This window comes from Sebastes umbrosus, chromosome 23, assembly GCF_015220745.1.
Source record: "Sebastes umbrosus isolate fSebUmb1 chromosome 23, fSebUmb1.pri, whole genome shotgun sequence".
NCBI lineage: Eukaryota > Metazoa > Chordata > Actinopteri > Perciformes > Sebastidae > Sebastes > Sebastes umbrosus.
Genome location: NC_051291.1, coordinates 786,214 through 808,646, shown reverse-complemented (window position 1 = coordinate 808,646; position 22,433 = coordinate 786,214). Strand labels below are relative to the sequence as shown.

Below are 22,433 nucleotides of genomic sequence, written 5' to 3'. Positions count from 1 at the left end.
TGCATGTGAAGCGTGAGGAGAGTGACGGTGGGATTAAACCGGCCAGTGGAGGAAGGCGGAGCTACGGGCTGTTACACAACACAACACAAAGCCCAGCAGCCTCACTCTCTCTCTCTTCATCAGTGTGTGTCTCTCTCTCTCGTGTAACATGCAAACACACTCGACGGTTCCACACACGTCTCACAGTATTCTGTATAGAGAGTCCTCATGTTCTTTGTCTCAGTGATGAGCAGACCGGCTGCTCTATCCCGGAAAGATTACCGATATTTTTCATGTTCAAGTTGCCATAGCACAAGTTCATTTTGCACGGCAACAGAGTTAACGCAACTCTTCATTCAAACAGAGAAAAGACCAACGAAGAGGGCGACAGGAATATTATCGAAAGGAAGAAACACAAAGAACATCGAGGTCACGTATTAAAATGACATTTAAAATAGAAAATGCAAAAGTACGGGTCTATTTCACGTGAACCCATGTGATTGAAGGCCAGTCCAAGAACGGATTTCAACTAAACCTTAAAACACTAAACGTCCATACAGACGAGCACCACGCTGTCTGATACACAACACAGAGAAGCTCCGGTTCAGGAGAAACATGAATGCTCAGGATGCTTCTGTTGACATTTAATTTGATTATTTGTTCTAACAAAAAATTCACTTGAATTATTTCATTGCCTTCTGCCTGGCCCAGTCCAGCTTGTTGTATATAATAAGTAAATATACCCTATTATTATTATTATTATTTATTTTAAGTTTTTTTAATTTATTTCTTTTTCTTTTTTGTTTTCATACTTTATTTTTTCCCTTTTTTTGAGGTTGTTTTCATATATGCAATTTACAGTTTGTAATTACAATAGTCTATACATTTTTTTAACTAGTTGATCTTAGAGACAAACACAATAAGTTCACAAAAGAAAACAATTTCAGCATTCAAAATTGAAATAAAATTAAGAAAAAGGAAAAAGAATAATAATAAAAAGAATAAAAAAGAATAGAAAAATAATAAGAAAAAAAAGTAATTTTATTAATACAAAGAAAAGAAAGTAATAATAATAAATTAAATAAACAAAAAAGTTAATAGTGCAAAAGGGGTGGTGGGAACGCAGAGACATAGCAATATCATCTACATGGGCATGCACATGCATCAGTCCTCTATTATTATTATTATTATTATTATTATTAAGCTCACAACTTTGATGGGAAAGAACACCAGAAAGCCGTCTGTGCAGCAGCACACACCTACTGGAGGTTTTCCTGTTGACATGATACTGTCGTACTTTTAGGGAGCTCACCGTCTGCACAATCTGACAAGTGTCTCACTAACCAAAGTAAAACCTTGGAAGTGTTTGCACCTTTAATGCCTCAGAGAGAGTGGAAACTCCCCACCACTGCACAGAGAGAAAGACCGGGACCGGGGGGGCAGAGGAGGACGCGTCGGCGCATGTGCCAAAACGTATTCATCCGTGCCTGGAGCCATTGTCCCTCCAGCCCTGAGCTGAGTGTTGGAGGTCACTCTGAAGTAGCAGCCGATGTGTCTGCTCACATGAACAGGAGGAATCCACTCCACGGCAGGGAAGAGGGGAGGAAGCTCACTAGAAATGTCAGATGGACTAGACTGAGCAGGTCAAAGTTATTTCTAGAGCACATTTAAAACAACATGAGCTGACCAAAGAATAAAAACAGGTCAACAGAGTAGAGACATCACACATATCCACAGACAGAGACCGAGATAAAATCCAGGAGCAAAAGAGTGTTATTATGAGCTTTATAAAAGACCAATTCGTCTAATTAATCACAATTTAAAGGGACTGTTTTTAACTTCTTACACGTATAAATCATTGCTGGTCGGTGTCTCATGGTCTCTCGTGTGTCTCCGCTGTTCAGACTCAGACTCCAACACAAACTCCAGTGAAGCACCAAAACCTCTTGGTTGTATCTAGTGAAGCTGTTAAACAGTGTTGGCCGCGGTCGGAGGACGCGGGGGAGACCGTAGCTTTGGTCTCCAGGACCGGAGTCTCTGCTCCTCTGCTCCTCTGCCTGCCTTCACTCACACACCGCGCTCCTTCTCTCTCTCTCTCCACCTCTCACGTGCATGCTGCTCACTCCACACTGCAGAAGAGTTAGTTTAGCTCTGAGAATATCTAGTGAATGTTCAGTGGACGTTTGTGCAGAAATAACTGCTGCAGCTCCTCCAGACCAACAGAGGTTTCCCGTGTCTTGTGAAGTGACGGGGCTCCGCAGAGAGAAACGTTATCGTCTCCGACCAAAACTCCCGTGTCTCCCCCGTTCCCTCCGGCCGCGGTCAGGAGGCTGAGGCGGGAAAAGCCAACACTAGGATCAGCATTGATTCATGGAGAGACCTTGGTCTGGTCAGCTAACATTACTGCCAAGCAGCTGAAATATAGAGTGATATTGTGCTTTTAGCTGACGTGTGTCTCCTCACTGTGTTGAGTGATGCTCCTTCATGTCTATGTAGAGCGAGCACAAGCGGCAGCAACAGGACGCTGACTTTAGTTGACTTAACGGACACAGGTGAAGCTGTTAACAAGACATTTCTGATTCTTACATAGAGTCCCTTTAAGGACGACCAGAAGTGACCGGTCGGAAGACCTGAGTGACCTCGGTGGGGTTAAAAGGGCAGATAGGTAGGAGGGAGCCGATCCATGAAGTCTTAACATGGACTCTAAAAGTGACGGTGGAGCCAGCGGAGGGAAGCGAGTACGGGGGGGGAGCCAGATAAAAACCTCGCAGCAGCGTTCTGCACACACTGCAGACGTGACAGTGAAGACTGGCTGACTCCCGTGTAGCTACAGTAGTTTAGGGGAGTGGTAATAGAAGTATGATTTACTGTTTCACAGTCTCTGAAAGATAAAAAAGGTTTAACTTCATACAGCTGTCCCACAGCCAACGTCTGTGAAGCTTTTGTAACCAGAGCTTATCACAGTTACAGTTTCACTTCGGCCTCGTTATGTAACAGAAGCTAAAAATAGCCCGACCTATCCTGACCTTTGACCCGCAGCGAGAACAATGAAACACACAAAGAAACACCAAAAATGGATGAAATATAAGTTACTACACTACTGAGTCATTCAACTGTACTGCTGTTCTACATTAGGAGCAACGATGCATTTTATTGCACGGTAATGATAATAATGGTTGTTTTATAGTAAATACAAATCTCTCATCTCACTCTCAAGCTACTAACCTTGAATGATTTTTTTTATTTGATTTGGTTTACAAACAGTTTTATGTCCGTTATGTCAGTCAGCTGATTTTGGTAGTTATTGACTTTATTTATTCATTTCACCATGATGAGCTCCTCAGTGAGTCCTGCAGGTAAATACATGAAACAGCAGAGCAGCAGTCAGGTACCGAGGAGTCATGTGGAGGTCATGTGACTGTGATGCCATCTGTGGCGTGACTAGAATTAGTTATATAATGTTTAAAACCATCAGCTGGGGGGGGAATGGCGTGGAGCCGTGCACGGACCGTTGGTATTGTGGTCACAGTCAGAACTGCAGGTCTTGTGACGCCCGTCGGCTTAAAGGTTCTTTATATCAACAACAGAAATGGGTGTTAAACAATTCAACACATTTGAAAATGACTCATTGTATTAGTGCTGTTTGAGTAATCAATTATTTGTGAGCTGTTAAGCTGCGATTCTTCCACTACTGCACAGAAGATGCTGGTTCCAGGAAAACATATTGCAAGTTGACAGACATGCATTATTTAAGAACATGTTATTCATCACCCATTTATTCAAAAATAAATCAATTAATTAAATGACTCAATAAATATGTTATTAAATGTAACAGAAATAATTTAGCTATTAATTAATTCATAAATATGTGACATAAATTGATAATTTATGTATTTATCTTTGCATTAATTCCCTTATTTATTTACTCTTATGTTAAATTTACCCTTTTATTTATTTATGTATTTATTTTATCTTCTTTATTTTAATGTATGTATTAACAGCCCCCCTCATTTGCATAATGAGGCAGAATGTATTAAGAAATGTGTAAAGAAAAGAATACAGAAATAAATAAGTTTGGGTAAATAAATAAGGGGTGAAATGCAATGGGAAAATCAGGCATAAATAAATAAAAGATTAAATGCAAAAATAGATAAATATAAACAATGCAAAAATCAATTAAAGCTGCAAGCAGCGTTGAACGGGCCCTCGCCCCTTTGCGCACGTCGGGGGTACCCGCTGCCGTGCATTTCCATGAAAGTCAGACACTGCACGCAACAGTTAGAGGGTATTTTCTGCGTGGAGCACGTGGCACTGTAAATGACCTGTTGAGAACCTGTGGGGCATCCTTAAAAGGCACTTCTATGAGGGTGGGTGGCAGTATACAACCATTTCTTGTTGCCAGTAGGTGGCGCTATCACTATAACTCAATAATGGAACGTATATGTCTTCAGGCCGGGATTCTTATCCAGCTTGTGAAGTTTGGAGCAGATTGGAATATGTAGAGTCAAGTTACAACAGCCTCCTGTGTCATGTCCTATGCCTCGAATGGTTGAGGTTAGGTTAGGTCGTCTGGCAGCAAGTCTCACGAGAGTTTTTGCAGATCTCAGATCAAATTTCGTAATTTACAGGCTCCCTTCTAGTCGCTAGTCTGGAAGCGGAAAATCAGGGCTAAAGTCGAGTAGAGTGAACTCGCTATAACCAAACTGCCAATCACTGGGCATTTTCATAATGTAATAATCACATTTAGTTCCAACTTGAAGGGACTGGAAGATCTTTACTCATTTGTTGTTTTTTGTTGTACATCTGAACACTTTGTTCAAACTCTGTATAAGCTGAACCTGTTTGTCCTCTGAACACCCACACAGGTGTTTTCAATTATTCTGGCTGATTAGACCTCTGCTCATGTTGAAGGTGGAATTCATGAGATCACAAATCTCCATCTACCAGGTGCAATGAAAGCTGACAGGAGACTCAGGAAGATGTCAATACATTACAGTGAGCAGAGATCTAATCAGCCAAATAAACTGAAAACACCTGTGTGGGTGTTCATAGCTTTTAACGCAGGGTGCAGAACCCTAGGATCCTCCTCCACTGTCACCTCTCTGTTGTCAGTGTCATACCTACACCCAGACTGAGGTGTAGGCATTTGTGGTCTACACCACAAATGCCTACACCTCAGTCTGGGTAGATGGAGATTTGTGATCTCATGAATTCCACCTTCAACATGAGCAGAGGTCTAATCAGCCAGAATAATTGAAAACACCTGTGTGGGTGTTCAGAGGACAAACAGGTAAACAGACTACAGGTAAAAGAAATGCACTGCACTTTTTTTATTAGCTTCTGGTGCCTGTAATTTCAGATTTTGTACTGTGGTCTACACCACAAATGCCTACACCTCAGTCTGGGTGTAGGTATGACACTGACAACAGAGAGGTGACAGTGGAGGAGGATCCTAGGGTTCTGCACCCTGCGTTAAAAGCTATGAACACCCACACAGGTGTTTTCAGTTTATTTGGCTGATTAGATCTCTGCTCACTGTAATGTATTGACATCTTCCTGAGTCTCCTGTCAGCTTTCATTGCACCTGGTAGATGGAGATTTGTGATCTCATGAATTCCACCTTCAACATGAGCAGAGGTCTAATCAGCCAGAATAATTGAAAACACCTGTGTGGGTGTTCAGAGGACAAACAGGTAAACAGACTACAGGTAAAAGAAATGCACTGCACTTTTTTTATTAGCTTCTGGTGCCTGTAATTTCAGATTTTGTACTGTCATCACCTATAATCATGACTAAAAGCATATCAGTATGTCATTTGGTACCCCGTTACATTCATGAAGTCAAAACTGCAGCTACTGGTGACAAAGTTAAGAGCGAAAAACAACAACGTCACCGTTCGAGCGATCAAAAGTTCCTTCACAATTTATCATCACAGTAGTTTGAGGGTTATACTACCCAAATTTCACGCGAATCCGATGAACTCTCTAGGAGGAGTTCGTAAAAGTATGCATAAAATACATAAATTACATGAAAAACATCAAATTCAATATGGCCGACTTCCGGGTGGACGGAGCTAATGAAACCCGATGAGGAATATGTTTCAAATAATGAGTGGAATATGCATACCAGGTTTCATGAATATAGGAACAACTTTGACCAAACTACGGCCTAAAGTGAAGTTACAACAGCATCCTGTGTCTTGGCGAAACATCAAAATTCGCCACGCCGCCACAAGAACGCAGTTTCACGAAAACACAAAAGCTTCGCAATTTAGTATCATGAAGGTGTTGAGATTCTGCTGCCCGACTTTGAGATGGATCGCTTCTAAGAGGAGTATCACAAAGTTTCATACCTAAAAAGTGACAAAATGGCGTCTTCGCACATGACGTATGACATCACCATTCGAGCGATCAAAAATTCCTTCGCAATTTACCATCACAGTTGTGGGAGGGTTATACCACCCAAATTTGACGTGGATCCGATAAACTCTCTAGGAGGAGTTCGTAAAAGTATGCATAAAATACATGAAAAACGCACATATTCCAATATGGCCGACTTCCCGGTGGGCGGAGCTAATAAAACCCGATGAGGAATATGTCTGAAATAATGAGCAGGATGTGCCTACCAAATTTCATGAATATAGGATCAACTTTGACCAAACTATGGCCTTCCACGCGTTAGGGGGCGCTATAGAGCCGGCTAAACATGCTGAACCCAATAACTGTACATTTACATAAAGTTCACAGGTGTCCATCATTTTGCCAAGTTTCATGAGTTTTCGAGTACCTCAAGGTATGTTCAAAACCTAAAAGACATAAGGGGGCGCTAGAGAGCCAACATGCCACGCCCAAGCAAAATTTCACTACTAAATCAAAGTAATTACTAGTTTGGATGTGCATGTAAAGTTTCATGAGTTTTTGTGCATCCTAAAGTCTTCAAAGATGTGTTCGTAAATTTAAAAAAAACGCAGGAAGTCCAAGATCGCTGACTTCCTGTTGGCTGAAAAAATCTCAAAAATATTTAACACGAACTTCAAGACGTATGCAATGATATACTTGAATTTCATGAAGATCGAAGAAACTTTCCCTGAAAAACAGCCTACATTAGGGGGCGCTATCTCGCCCGCTGGCGACACCCGATCCGAATCACTACAGAACTTTGAATTTCGCGCCACTTCTGACGCATATTCCACTTTTGGTGAGTTTTTGGGGATGGAAAAGGCCACAAAAACGCGATATTCCAGCAGAAAAATAATAATCCTTAGAAAAACAATAGGTTTCCTTGCACTTTCGTGCCAGGACACCGTTGGGGTCCTGGCACTTTTGTGCTCGGGCCCTAATTAATAAATACAAAATCTTCTTCAAGATCTTCCCCTCTTAACTCATTATCTGAGACATAAAGATGAGATGCATCACCCCTGATTGGAGCCATCTGGTGGCCAAAGTGAGACACAGTTTTGTAGATTGTTATCTAATTCTATTCTTATCTGCTCCCAAGAACCTCCAGCAACAAGGGATTTGCAACCCCTTTAAGGGTTCATCTAAAACATGTAGTATCTTCAGGTGTAGTCTTACAGCCAAACAACCAGAAGGAAGCTCAACAACCTAAACACACCTACGCTAAAAGAAAGGAAACAAAAGACAAACTACTAACCTGAGTGGAGAGCAGAGAGTCAACAGGGGAGAGGAGGGAAGTCTGCCTTTTAAACCACTTTGCTTGAAGGCTGCACCAATCAGCTTCATGGAATCACCCATAATCAATCAATCAATCAATCAGCAGAGCTCACCTGCAGCTCATCACACACGCAGCAGAGAGCACATTAGAGCACAAACAGAGTTACAGAGATGAACGTTCGTACGTCCTCTGGGTCGTAACAGCTTTGGCTCATCTTTTGGAACAGTCTTAACTTTCTAAACTGTAAGAGTAATCATCACAACTGTTTGATGGGAAATCACACCTCTACTGCACGTCTGCAATAAAGTACAAGTAAAAAAGTACAGCAGCGTCTTTTCTTTCTAAGAAAAATGAACTCTTTTAATGTGAGTGCGATCATGATTACTCTTTTTTTTAATCAAGGTTTTATTGAGTCTGTCTGAACCTTTTGTCTGGTAGCACGGACGTCTATGGACGTGCAAAACAGGTTCCATATCTGGACGTCTGACTAGGGACCATCTTGGACGTCTATGGACGTTAAAAAGACGTTTTAAAAAGACGTTTAAAAAAGACGTCGCAAAAACTTTCATTCAGGCTCCTCAGTGGACGTCTTTTGGACGGTCGACAGAGACGTTAAATTGACATCTTTTGGACGTGTCTTTGCTCAGTGGGTGCGTTTGGACCTGATGATAAAGGCTGAAGACTGACTGTGTGTTTCTGGAGCCCTGAAACAGACCAAAGACAGGCGACTGTCAGCAGCCACAACGATGCTAACGGGGGGGAACAGATCGCCGAAATGGAACAAATCACTGGACTCCAACATATTTGCAGGTTCATCACTGAATGTGGAAATTACTGCTGTGATAAGACCCCCCACCCCCTAAAAACAGCTCTGGGAAACCTTTTCCTCCCTCGTAGTGTTGATGTTTTATTCAACGAGACAGCGACGACATTATGATCTCACAAACAGGGAACACGTAAATGGAATCCATTTCCCATGACCCCTTGCAACCTCACCCTGTCAGCGAGCACTGAGACACATCGTCTCTCCGGCAGAAGACAGCGCTGTTGTTGCCAGAATACAAACTGCCTATTTTATTATGAGCAAACAAATGGATTGTAATGACAGCGGCGGTACATCCGCAGACCCGGACCCGGCCCGGGTGCATTACATGATGCAGGTGTCGGTGTGCAGCGGTTGGTAAACCTGTGATACATCACACTTCACTCACACATTAGCTGCTTCGAACCAGCCTGAAATGTGCTGTGTGATTTCTATGATGCTCGTCTCTTCCCTGAAATTTGACCCGGAGCTCAGTGACGACCAGGATGCGCTCCTTTTACACTTTTTCTGACTCGTTTCGGCTCGATTCTTGAATTATTTTTTTCTCAAATCTCTAAACAATTAGTTTGTTGTTCACAACAGATTTGAATTTCTCGTTCATTCAAGCACGTGTTTTAGCACACGTGTGCAAAAGAGTCAGTACTAAGAACTAGTAGTTTACTGAGAGTATTCTTTAAAGTGTACTTTTATAAACTAAAAAATGGGCTGAAAGTATATAAACTAGTAAACTAACAGTATACCTTTAAGTTGTAGTATTGTTCATATTATAGCTGCAGGACAAAATACAACTTGGATGTAAACTAGTTGTGTCCTCAGAGTTTACTACTCTTACATTTAAAGTTAAAAGTATACTTTTATAAACTAAAAAGTCGACCAATTTAGTCCGAAGAAGTATTGAAGTAGTACACTTACAAGTATACTACTAGTACATTGATATTAGTATACTTATTACATAAAGTATACTTGGGAATATACATATATTATATTATATATATATATATATATATATATATATATATATATATATATACCCGAGGGTGCTCTGTACACACACACCACATTCATTGAATGATTTAGTATTAATTAATAGTTAACTTTCAGAGCAGTAAATTCAAAAGAATGATTTAGTATAGTGACAGCGTTTAGAGCAGGTGTCCTGGTTCTCTACCTAAATGCAGCGTGTATTTGTGGATCTGTTTCAGGCGATCCGTGCACACACACAGGAAGCACATGTGTAAAGTTAAAGTTAAAAATCTGTACGTTAAATATTAATATTTATTCAGGCTGTGATGTGTGCATTTGTATTTGTGTGCACAAACCGTTGTACACATTTTATTTTTCATGTGTAGATCATGCAGCCTAATAAAGAATAATTTCCCTCCACACGATTGTGTCTAGTGTTTTCCTCTCTTGTAATTTCTGTGACCTCAGATGTGGAAGCTTTTATATACTAACTTATCTGTGTGTTCTGCTCTTTAGAGGTTATGAACAGCTGTCAGACGAAAGCAGAGAGCCCCCCCTGGTGCCGTTAAGAGGTATAACACTTCAAATACAACCAACTGCACGGCACACTCCTGTCTTATCATTTTTAACACATGGAATTGTTTGCTATATATCTAATCTCTACTATACCAATCATCTGTCATCATCAATCATCCTACGCTGGTTTGAGTCTTTAAGTGGCACAAAGTCGGTTTAAGGCTAGGTAGGGTTAGGTTGAGGTGAACTTTTCTCTTATTGCATGTTCTCCCCGTGTCAGCGTGGGGGTTTCTCCGGGTGCTCAGGTTTCCTCCCACAGTCCAAAGACATGCAGGTTCATTGTTGACTCTAAATGTCCCATATAGGTGTGAATGTGAGCGTAGATGGATGGACGGATGGACGTTTCCTCTAGTACCACTATGAGGATTCATTGTAATAATTTAGGTGCATGGTCCCTTAACCTCTCGTCTAAGGTTAACTCAGGTTAACTTTGAATGTGTCCAAAAATACTGACTGTTTTTAGTGCTAATAAGCAAATCATGCTCGCCTACGATGAGCACGCCAAACATCCGAATGTGAGCATGCTGACCTTCAGCATTTAGCTGTACCCTCGCATGCTGGAGACTCTTAAATCAGTCTCTTGCAAATCCCCCAACCTCAAGTATTTTAATATAATTTGATACCAAGTGTCACACTAAACATATTTCTAATATAATATTGCATAGATATGCAAACAATGAACCAAACCTCTCTGAAAGCATGAGAGGGGCCTCATCCCAAAGTTATAGTCTCACATCAGCTTTAATAATCTTCATTATTTCTAAATGAAGGTTCATGGCCGTCCTCCGCCAGCAGCTGAGGGCTACGAGTGAAGCTAAATAAGTAAAGCTCCAGTTTAGTTTCATCAAGTCAAGAATGAATCTCAGTCCTCACTTGTTAATGTTTAATAAAGTACATTTATACCAGACCTACTTGTGACTACTTTGTTTGGATGATTGGAGTTGGGGTCCTGTTTCACCCGGTTCATCTGACGTCAATGAGCTGCTGGCTGTACGTTACCCCTTATAGCAGGGCTCAGCAACCTTTACCATCAAAAGAGCCATTTTAGGCAAAAACAAATGTCTGGAGCCGCAAAACATGTGATCATTGTGATGAAGGTAACACAGTTTATAGTCTAAGTATATAAGTCTAATGCAGTGAGGGCCAAAGAGACAATGTACTACGGAGTATTAGGACCACATTGAGGGAAAACACATCTGAGATTTACACAATAAAGTCAGAATATTACGAGAAAAAAAGTCATAACTTTATGAGAAAAAAAGAAAACACGTAAAATTACTACTTTATAATATTAAGACTTTATTCTCTAAATCTCAGATTTATTTTTTTCCTCAATGTGGCCCTAATACTCCGTCGTACCATAGACCTACAACAATGATCAATAAAAATATAAACAAAAGAACAGTTATTTATTTCCATTTTTATAAATCCACAGGGAGACTTGTGATTATTGAACAGATTAAATTCAACCTAATGTATTGTTAAAAAAGAAAAGTCAGTGTTTTCCAGGGAATTAAATTCTTTTATTAGAATTTCAACAATTTTCTAATGACAGGAAATGATAAAACCAGACGGGTGTTTCTACAGAGGAATATTTTCTGGCGACAGTTCCATCTTCTCTCCTCGCTCGTTCTTTCTGTTTTTAAATATACATTAGTAGTAGTAGCAGCTCTGTGCTCAGGAGCCGAGGACATAAATATAGAAAACTGCTGTGTGCGCTCTGGAGGTTTGAGGAGGGGTGGCTCATTGGTGGGCTGGGGGGGTTACTCTGTGAGGCCGAGCTTCTTCTTCAGAGACTCTGGCATCTCGGGGGGAGGGGGGCGGGGCAGGCGGAAGTAGACCTTGACGGAGTCGTAGATGAACCACTGCAGGGCGGTCAGAGTACCGATCATGATGATACGGGCAACCAGACCCTTCCACACACCTGAGAGGAGACACAGACAACATATAACTATATAGAATACACAACGTTGAGGTAAGAGCTCAGGTAATCCTTTTACCGTTCTCTGCCTCTCATCTCTAGTGTTGCATGGAAACGACAGCATTTAATCATGTCATTTACCAACGAGAACTTTTAAGACTGCACTTAGTGGTGTTAGAACGCTGGAGACTTCAGGCACTTTTTAAATATAATGTGAAAAAAAGCAAGATACTTTGATGCTTAAACATTGTAAATCCAATCATCATAAAGTGGTCCTGTTCATTGGTTTGCCAAATCTACCACAGGGCATAAAGGGAGAGCTACTTCAGTATAAAATAATGATCTGACCAGGGCTCTGATCATCCTCCCAGAACCGAACGCAGACCGTCCCAAATTTTAAATCGTTGTTTTTCTACATTAACATTAGTTAAATCAAAAGTGGTTTATTGTTATTAATTTATAATTTATCCCAAAAAACGTTTTATTTTAAAAATGAATTTTGTTTTTTTTATTTATAATTAGTATGTTTGTTTTGATTTTTTATGTAAAAAGTAGCATTTGGTCAAAAAACAGGATTTTGCATATGGGCCCCCAAACAGCTGGAACCGGCTCCTGTCATGAGTTTCAACCCCACAGTTCATTTCATAGTTAATAATCACGAAGCTACCAGCAGAGCTGCAGATGATAACGTAGCACAAACACACACACTGTTTGTCAGCCAATCCCTATCATTGATCCGGGCAGACACACAGCTGACAACCTGCTAAACTTAACTAAATGTGCGGTGGAGACTTTTACTGGGAAAGTGACTGCATGTCTGCGACACTACACACAGCATCGTAGCTGCTGAGTTAGTTAGCTTTGCTAAGTTGCCTCTAACTGTAGACTCAAATGAACAGTGGCAGCAATATTTAACATTTCACAGCATACATTCTTAGTTCAGTTTTAATGTTGTCTGGGTGGTTGCGGCTGATTCTGTGATGCGACATGAACAAAGCATACATTTATTAGCTGGTCTCGGATCAGTGTGTCCGTCCCCCAGGCTTGCAGCACTGGGAAGCTCCCTGTCCCTGTAGAGGACAGGGTTGCCAGTGATGCAGTTGGGCTGGGGGGACAGGTAGAGTGTTCTCACACGCCAATGACTCAAGCACCTCCAACTGTACAGCCGGCAAGCTGCTGAGGAGCTCTGCTCAGAGAGACAGAGCTCCTCCAGAGGTGGATCTAAGGAGCGTGTTGATCAAAAGCTCGATCATGTTACACTACTGCTGAAGTTAACTGTAGACTGGTGTTGATACAGACCTTTGGGTCCCAGCTTCTTGAGGACCTGGACGGCGGTGCTGCCACTCTCCTTGTTCAGCACAGACACCACGGAGTCAGCAGGGTGGGACACGATGGCACAGAACACGCCAGCTGCACACGGAGCAAACAAAAAAACCACATTAGAGAACTGGAATCTGCACATCAGCTGATTAACTGATGATTTGTGCTTCAGTGAGCACCACGACTTGTAGTGTCCTGTTCAGGTGTTCCGTTACTCACCGATATAACCGGCCACAAAGGTGACCACCAGCTGCTCAGATTTGGTGCACTCGCTGCGGGGCTTGGGAACAACATATTTGTAGAGCGTCTCCACGGTGCGCTCGAAGCAGGCAAACTTCATCATGGTGTAGGGGATCTGCCTCATCCACAGGGGCACCACGCCCTTATAGAAACTGGAGGGAAAGGAGATGTGAGCTCACACGGAGCACATACTACACACATCTACACTCAGGGTTTTACCCGCCGTCATACAACACAGCAGAACCAGGGTGCTGGAATTTATTCATACAATGAACATTTGGCGCTGCCTAGTTCGACAGTTTGAGCGGAGACTCCTCAGCTCTGATTGGTTGTTTCCCTCCGGTCTGTGTAACCTTGTGAAGGCCATGATGAGCACCGGAAGGACCACATTACCTGTCTCCTGCACACCGTCAGGATATAGTGACTGTGACGGGGTTACGATTCAATATATTGTGATTTTTAAATCTAATTTTAGGAAAACTGTCATAGTATATAGAACACATCACCATATGCATTAAATCTGAGTTAAGTTTATGCAATCTGCATTTGTCACAGTAACTGTAACCTCCAACATCAGAGCTCTACTTTGAGAGGGCTCATCTCTTTGCAAATTAAATACAACATTGAGTTAATCTTTGCATGTAAACTATTAATTAAATATCGATAGTGTTTAGTATCACAAAACATAATATCACAATATTTTCTTACACCCCTAGTAGTTAGTAAATAAGAACAACAAAGAGTTTCCTGAATGCTATTTTAGTTATTACTCAAAATAATGTGACAGGAAACAAGACCACGACATCAGAGCATTCTCTACAACAAGCCCAGGTTGACGGTAAAAATCGGACGATTTTGCCATTAAAGGTAGGGTCGACGATGTTGGAAAGATAGTATAATGTGAAAGTAGCATCGCCTCAGGAGCTCCGTCTAAACCCCCCCCCTCCCAAGGTAACGCGGCAGTGCTACTGCAGGGCTGAGTTTTCTCTTCCATTCTCCAGGAAACGTGCGGCGGCGACGCGCTTTGAGTTCAGGCCGGTGCACGTCAAGGGTAGAGTACGAGCAGGGAGGCATCTGATTGGTTCTTTCCATGCGGACCGCGAGGCAGTGATTGGAAGACGTTTTTACAGGATTACAGCAGCTACAGATGACGGCTCTTTAACGGTCCTTTTTCAGAGCTCATCAGTAATGGATCGCTGTCGGGGTGTAAAGACCATTTCAACCAATAGAACAGATATACTGGATAACATCCTCAACCCTGCCTTTAAATAAAATAATAATAAAACATTTTATTAGGATAACATTAACCCACTCAATCATTCTTCACCGAATCACATTACTACACACTTCATTGCTTTCCAGCTCTGTGCAGTAACTGATCGGTGTGTCCGTCCCCCAGGCTTGCAGCACTGGGAAGCTCCCTGTCCCTGTAGAGGACAGGGTTGCCAGTGATGCAGTTGGGCTGGGGGGACAGGTAGAGTGTTCTCACACGCCAATGACTCAAGCACCTCCAACTGTACAGCCGGCAAGCTGCTGAGGAGCTCTGCTCAGAGAGACAGAGCTCCTCCAGAGGTGGATCTAAGGAGCGTGTTGATCACTTATTCAATCACTAATACAACAATGTCTATATCTGACTAACCAGGCAGACGTTCAAAATCACTGAGCAATAATAAGAAGGTTGTACACTCACGCCCAGATTCCTTCCTCCGCGTACATCTTGGGGACACACTCTCTGAGGGTGTTGGCGTAGCCCGGCTTGGTCTGGATACGAACTTTGACAGCCTCCATGGGAGCCAGAGCGATGTCTGCAAAGAACTCTGCGCTGGCTGAGGCAGCCAGGTACAGCGATGTCCTCCACAGGTAGGTGTTCTCCTGTCGGGTGAAACACACACAACATAACGGTCAGACAGATTAGGTGACAGACATACACCGCTCAGGTTACCTCTACATCACTCAGCAGCAGGAATTAAAAAAAAGTTAGAAACAGCATTTAAGAAATTGTGACTCAAAATAAATGCAATGCTTTCGGCATAATATGCGTTCCAGACTGTCTTATAGCCACAACCTGCATGGAGTCAGGGACACGACACATGATATGAAAGCTAACCTCTCGTCACCATCTTTCAAGTCCTCACGCTCCACCTCCCCGACGGTGCGGGTGAGATGGGCCGGTGTTTTTTTTTATTAATTAAAAATGTTAAACTTATTTGTTTATTTAAGTTAATATTACTTTTTTATTTTTATTTTATTCTATTCTTTTTTTTATTTTTATATTTTATATGCTGATGTTTTCTCTAGTGTACTTATTGTGTTTGTTTCTAAGCTTAACTACTTAAAAATTGGTTTATAAACTATTGTTATTATGAACTGTAAATTGCATATACGAAAACCTTGACAAAATAAAGTATATAAAAAAAATAAAAATGTTTAAATGTAAAAAATGTATTCATTAAAAAAACTGAAATGTATGCAGTAGTTAGACCACCAATCAAACTATATTTCATACATTTGGAGCACCCTTACTCTATGTTGAACAACTTGATGTATCCAGTGCTGCACAGAAAATTAAATGCTTTCAGCCCTACATGGAGATAATCTAATTTGTAGTATAACAACTTAATATAGCAGACGGATAAGAACAAACGTCTGGTCTTTGTCAGAGCAGAGCTGTGTGAAGATGACAGCTGTATCTGAGACTCACCTCTCCTATCAAGTCACTGTAGAAGATCTTGAACACTTCATAGAAGCCGAACTTGCAGAGTCCCTGCATGGAGTAGCCGATGAAGGTGGGAGCCCAGCCCTTCGCCAGGCCTCTGAAACCATCTTCTCTCACCGTCAATTTAAAGCCGTTGCCGATGCTCTTGTACTTATCTGGGTCCACCTGAGGAGGAGAGTTAACACTGATGAAGCAACTCTGGGATCTGGTGTTTTAAGCTGATATGTAAAGGCTTATATGATGGGTAGTTATTAGTATGGGGCCGATATGAGTTGCAGATCTAGTGTTTTTCTTGGATGTGTTTAAGTGCATTTTCTAGACAGCAATTTAGACAGTTAAACTATATTAGCTGAACAAATTTAAAAGGTTCAGGTTACTGTTAATTGAAATTCCATCATACTGGGAGATATGTCAGGATGACCTTTAAATTTACTATGAATAGTTTCCTTGAGAATGTGTGTTGATTTACTGACTGCTCCCAATAACAGGAGAGTTTCTCTTGCACAGCACTTTGAAAGTTGCCTGTTAATATTTAAGAGGCATTTCAATGTCGTGCACAACTACCATCGTACATGAAGCGACGGGGCTGAGGGGCTGGAGGGAGCCGCTGGCTACTCGTTGCTACTGGGAGGTTCAGCTTCTGTACAAACCTGCAGGCGGCACTTGACAAGGTCAAGGGGCACCACTGCTGTGTGTGTGAGGCCGCAGCTCAGGATACCCCCAAAGCCACACAGGGCATAGTACTTTAGGGAGCCAAAGCCACAGCTGACCTCTGTGGTAGAAGGAGGGGGACACACAGCATACATGCAACGTGCAGGGTCACATGCAGCACAGGACAAAAAAAATCAACACCAAACCAGAGCCACATAATGGAAGAGCTGTCACTGCAGGAGGAAGACTGCTAGGGATGTCAATAATTAACCGCTTAACCGACATTAAGCATTTGAACCGATTAACGCTATTGGTTAAAAGAAATGTTAATAATTAATTAAAAAGCTGAGCGGCTCATCTCTTTAACGAGAAAAGCTGGTCCACCTTAACAGACCACCTTAAGAGGCGGAGCCGGAGTTGCAGGATACAGGAAGTTGGCTCCGGTCTCTCAATCTCGCTTGAGCGGAGCGGAGGAGTTGTAGTTTCGTAGCATTTATTCACCGACAAATAAACTGTACACGAACTGCTACACCTACGTTCACAGCTTGAATGCCACCAACAACCTCACACGGACTGTCAGAAACTCGCTAAAGTTACGCAGACTACCTGGCGGCGAGCACTATTTTAGTTATTACTCAAAATAATGTGACAGGAAACAAGACCACGACATCAGAGCATTCGCGGCAGTGCTACTGCAGGGCTGAGTTTTCTCTTCCATTCTCCAGGAAACGTGCGGCGGCAACGCGCTTTGAGTTCAGGCCGGTGCACGCCAAGGGTAGAGTACGAGCAGGGAGGCATCTGATTGGTTCTTTCCAAGCGGACCGCGAGGCAGTGATTGGAAGACGTTTTTACAGGATTACAGCAGCTGCAGATGACGGCTCTTTAACGGTCCTTTTTCAGAGCTCATTAGTAATGGATCGCTGTCGGGGGTGTAAAGCCCATTTCAACCAATAGAACAGATATACTGGATAACATCCTCAACCCTGCCTTTAAATAAAATAATAAAACATTTTATTAGGATAACATTAACCCACTCAATCATTCTTCACCAAATCACATTACTACACACTTCAATGCTTTCCAGCTCTGTGCAGTAACTGATCGGTGTGTCCGTCCCCCAGGCTTGCAGAACTGGGAAGCTCCCTGTCCCTGTAGAGGACAGGGTTGCCAGTGATGCAGTTGGGCTGGGAGGACAGGTAGAGTGTTCTCACACGCCAATGACTCAAGCACCTCCAACTGTACAGCCGGCAAGCTGCTGAGGAGCTCTGCTCAGAGAGACAGAGCTCCTCCAGAGGTGGATCTAAGGAGCGTGTTGATCACTTATTCAATCACTAATAACGCTGCATGTGAGGCACAAATCTTGTCGGTTAACGGTTAATAAGGGTCGGTTATCGATTAAGAAAATTTAAAAATGAGCATCCCTAAAAGCTGCCAAACCTTTTCTCGTGTCCCAAATGTGGACAGTTTGAATTCAGTGACTCTCCCATCATAGATGGCTCTGCCACTAACATGCCACCATTTATTAGGATCACAAACCAAAGCTTGATAAAAATAATCACTGTACACAAATGATTTCAGAATGAACTCTCAGGAACCACAGTGGTGTTTTGCAAGTTGGGCCATTCACAATTCAAGTTCATTTACAGACTTGAAACTTGCCATAGATAACAAACCTGTATTTTTAACAGGGTTAAGACACCCATGGCTGCCTAGAAGCTAGAAATCTGTTGTAGGATTTGAACATTTTCTGGCAGCAGCACAAGTGATTTGTAGTCAAATGGCTAAAAAATGCAAATCACCACAATGGTCCTACAAATTTGTGATTAAAATAATTTGTTAAGGAATAAACTTACAGTTGACATAACCTATCACCAGAAATAAACACATATTTTCACATCACATTGTTTTTTTTTTAAAATCATAACCACCACCGTGTGTCTTATCAAATGTACCTTTGACTTTTTACTAGACAAACTTACCTGACTGTACAAGGTCAGGCAGTATATTAATGAACAATCAAAGACTGTCTGATAACGTCAGCATTAATGTCTTTCATATCTCATACATTCAGACAGTCGGGACAGACAGACACCCTTGATGGTGTCAAATAGCACGGTCAACCTACAGGACATATTCTCCCTCAGGTCTCCTGACCTTCACCTACATGAGTAATCTAGGGGCGGCGAGGTGGGTAGAAATTATTCAACACATAAGAACACCGGTGCAGAATCATGCAACCATGTTATGATCACTCCAACACATTAGAATCATGGGAATCAATACACAATGACAAAAGAAAAAACTTCACAACTGGGCTGACGCTATTTCTCCCCATGCAAATTGGTGCATTTTCAAGACAAACAAAAAATAAAACAGCCATGGGGTGGAGGGGGACGTGACGTTAAAAAAAACAACAAAAAAACAAGGCACCGAGCCACGGAAACAGACCTGCAATCTGCATTTGACCAGATCGAGGGGAACGACAGCTGTGTGCGTGGTGCCACAGCTCAGAATCCCACCAAAGCCGCACAGGAGCAAATACTTCTGAGAGCCGAACTCACAACTGATTTCCTCTGAAGAAACACAGGTGAAACTTTAAGAACAGGACATCTCGGGGAGTTTAGAAAGAATTATACTTTCTCTGAGTCATGGGTGTCTGGCCAAGAGTTGAATGAAGAATATAACTGGTTTAAACATGTTGTCTGTCCAGCTAGATGTCTGTCCAGCTAGATGTCTGACAAGGGAGACACCATATTTTACCAGTCTCGCCCTTATGCAACAGGTTTAAACTTGCCTATCAGCAACTGTTTAGTCTGAAAACATAGCCACGTACGGCCTGTAATATGCCCTCTAGGCCCAAATTGCAACACAATTGAAATGTATCACCGTTGTTGTGAGCTAGCTGGGCTGTTAGAATCAAATATATAAATGCAAGAGACAAATACTGAAGAGTAGAAGAGCATTATGAAATGGGTACATGAACTTTGTTCCACAAGCTGGTGCTTTCATACAATAAATGTTTGCGTTTGGACTGAATGCACACGGGGAATTGGAAACTTGTTAACAGAAACCATGTGGACCTAAAGGGCAGACATTTTTGACACTAGACAAATAGCATAACTGTTGAACGGTGTAATGAAGTAATGTTGGATACCTTTTTTACCAACCTGGCATTAACATTTCAAGCTAGGACAAGTTGTTCTCGTCAACCCCTGAAGCAGCTCTACAGTCAGGGGTCACCAGTAATTCTACACTACTTGGCCATTATGTAAGTTAAGCACTGATGCTACACTTAACATTCATCTTAAGTCCACTATGTGCACAAAAAGTGCAACACGTCAAACAGTCTGCTGCAGTGCAAAAAGCAAGATATCACTTTGTCCTTCCTTGTCCTCCACAGGCAGGCAGGCCGGCTTGCATGCAGCAGCAATGGCCTTGCAGCTAACCTGCCTCAACAATCATATCCCTAATCCCTCATAGCCTTTGAAATGGTTTAACATCCCCGCACAGGTAGTCACACTTTACAATAACTGCGTCTATGCTGAATTACAGTGAAGATTGCTGCATCCAGGAAGGAAGGGGGTGAATCTGGTGGGCTAAGCTAATGCTGCTAAGGCTAGCAGCCCTTTAGCCCAGAGCCTGCAGACTCTGCTCCAAGAGGTTACCTTCTGCGGTGGCGGCTGCTGCCAGCCTGCGGCTCCTCTGTGGTCCCTGGAGGCTCTGCTGGGGTTCCTCCACTCTCTGGAGGCTGAACAGGGGGGCGCTGAACGGGTTCCCCCGGGCCAGCTGCGTCAGGGCGGTGGGGTACATGTTGGTGTTCCTGTCTCCTGTCCTGTCTGTCCTGCTGCTGGAGGAGCTACGCTGCAATGAGACACACACACACACACACACACACACACACACACACACACACACACACACACACACACACACACTATGTGGCTGTTTGCATTCAGTTACAGCTTTCAAACATGACCTTTTCACTGTGACCTCTCCGTCCTGCACTTTACAGCCTGACTGACATATTTCATGGAGGCATATAGGAAAAGCATCTAACACAAACACTATTAATGAACCATCTAACACATAAACCATGTTAATAAAGCATCTAACACAACCCCTGTTAATAAAGCAGCTACATCTGGGAGGCATCTCACACTGTGGACACGTTGTCAGACACACCAAGCCCACATTTAACAACTATAGCAGCCACCAAGGCCTCTCTATAGAAATATATCTCCTCTCTATCACATCACAGAATTGCCTCTGCATATTGTTTTTTAGTAATAACTCAAATAATAACTAGCCCTGAAAGCAGAAGTCTATTGCAAGCAGGCATTCAAGTGTATGAATTATTTATTTAAAGTTCAGTAACAAAAACACATGCTTTTATAAAGCTCTTTTGTTTTCCATCACACCAATATGATCAAGCTCTATTTATGACATTGACTCAGTTTCACAGTTGAGGATGCTAGGTCACGTGGTTAGCTTAGCTTAGCTTAGCTCAATGAATGAACTCCTAGCTAACGCACTAAATAAATAAACTCATAATGTTCATATACGTTACCAGACTGTTGTTATTAACACCACATGAATAAACCCTACAGCTGCCGGTCAACACATTACTGTCGTTTAACACGTGTCCTCATGTTAGCACAGCTAGCTACATGCTAATATGCTACATGCTAAGCTAACGTGCTACATGCTAAGCTAAATGCTAAGCTACATGCTAAGCTAATGTGACCGCTGGAAGGCGGAAGGTCTTTCTTTCAACAAACACAGTTAGATTAGATAAATCAGAGCGGTATTGAGCAGGCGGGTTAACAGAGGTCCTGTGTAACCCGTCCTCTACAGAGAAGGGTTCTATATTGTTGATATATCGAGTTATTTTCATGTGAATAAGGTCACTCACTCTCTCAGTGTCTCAAGGTGCTGGCTACGCTGAGCTGTGACCGGAAGCTCGGAGACAGGCCGGATGACCCGGATGTAGAGCGCTTTGTCCTTTCGTGACGTCACTAGGTCTCGTCCAGTGAGGAAACGCAGCAGAGCTGTCAATCAAACACCTCTGGTCCAATCACAAAACAGATTCAATTAAGGCGGGGCTTGAAGGAACTTCAGAGGGAATTCTTCCAACAAATCTAAGTTTTCTCTCTTAAAATTATATATTTTATATACATATATATAATTTAGATAAAATAAAATAAATATAATTATATAATTTTTATATATATATATATATATATATGGTCCAATCACAAAACAGATTAAATTAAGACGGTGCTTGAAGGAACTTCAGAGGGAATTCTTCCAACAAATCTAAGTTTTCTCTCTTAAAATTATATATTTTATATACATATGTATATATATAATTTAAATAAAATAATATAAATATAATTATATATATATATATATATATATGGTCCAATCACAAAACAGATTCAATTAAGGCGGGGCTTGAAGGAACTTCAGAGGGAATTCTTCCAACAAATCTAAGTTTTCTCTCTTAAAATTATATATTTTATATACATATATATAATTTAGATAAAATAAAATAAATATAATTATATAAT

General features: G+C 41.8%; 1 protein-coding gene and 3 non-coding genes across 5 annotated transcripts; all 4 read right to left on the bottom strand.

The window, feature by feature from the left end:
- Nucleotides 1–11,516: 11,516 nt before the first annotated feature.
- On the bottom strand, nt 11,517–21,900 carry slc25a3a (solute carrier family 25 member 3a). Of its 2 annotated transcripts, none has more exons than XM_037760421.1 (8): nt 21,776–21,900; nt 20,529–20,724; nt 19,312–19,436; nt 16,198–16,377; nt 15,187–15,368; nt 13,476–13,648; nt 13,236–13,346; nt 11,517–11,939 (listed from the first exon to the last, which is right to left on the bottom strand). In XM_037760421.1, exons 2-8 carry the CDS (start codon nt 20,671–20,673, stop codon nt 11,779–11,781), a joined length of 1,077 nt encoding a protein of 358 aa, XP_037616349.1. In that variant the 5' UTR covers nt 20,674–20,724; nt 21,776–21,900; the 3' UTR covers nt 11,517–11,778. The 2 variants fall into 2 exon arrangements, with proteins under 2 accessions (XP_037616349.1, XP_037616350.1); XM_037760422.1 differs by lacking the exon at nt 19,312–19,436 and adding an exon at nt 16,863–16,984.
- LOC119483219 lies at nt 12,963–13,171 on the bottom strand. Its single transcript, XR_005205645.1, has one exon. It is a non-coding gene; the product is annotated as a small nucleolar RNA SNORA53 (small nucleolar RNA).
- On the bottom strand, nt 14,880–15,088 carry LOC119483220. Its single transcript, XR_005205646.1, has one exon. It is a non-coding gene; the product is annotated as a small nucleolar RNA SNORA53 (small nucleolar RNA).
- Nucleotides 17,969–18,177, bottom strand: LOC119483221. Its single transcript, XR_005205647.1, has one exon. It is a non-coding gene; the product is annotated as a small nucleolar RNA SNORA53 (small nucleolar RNA).
- Nucleotides 21,901–22,433: the final 533 nt, after the last annotated feature.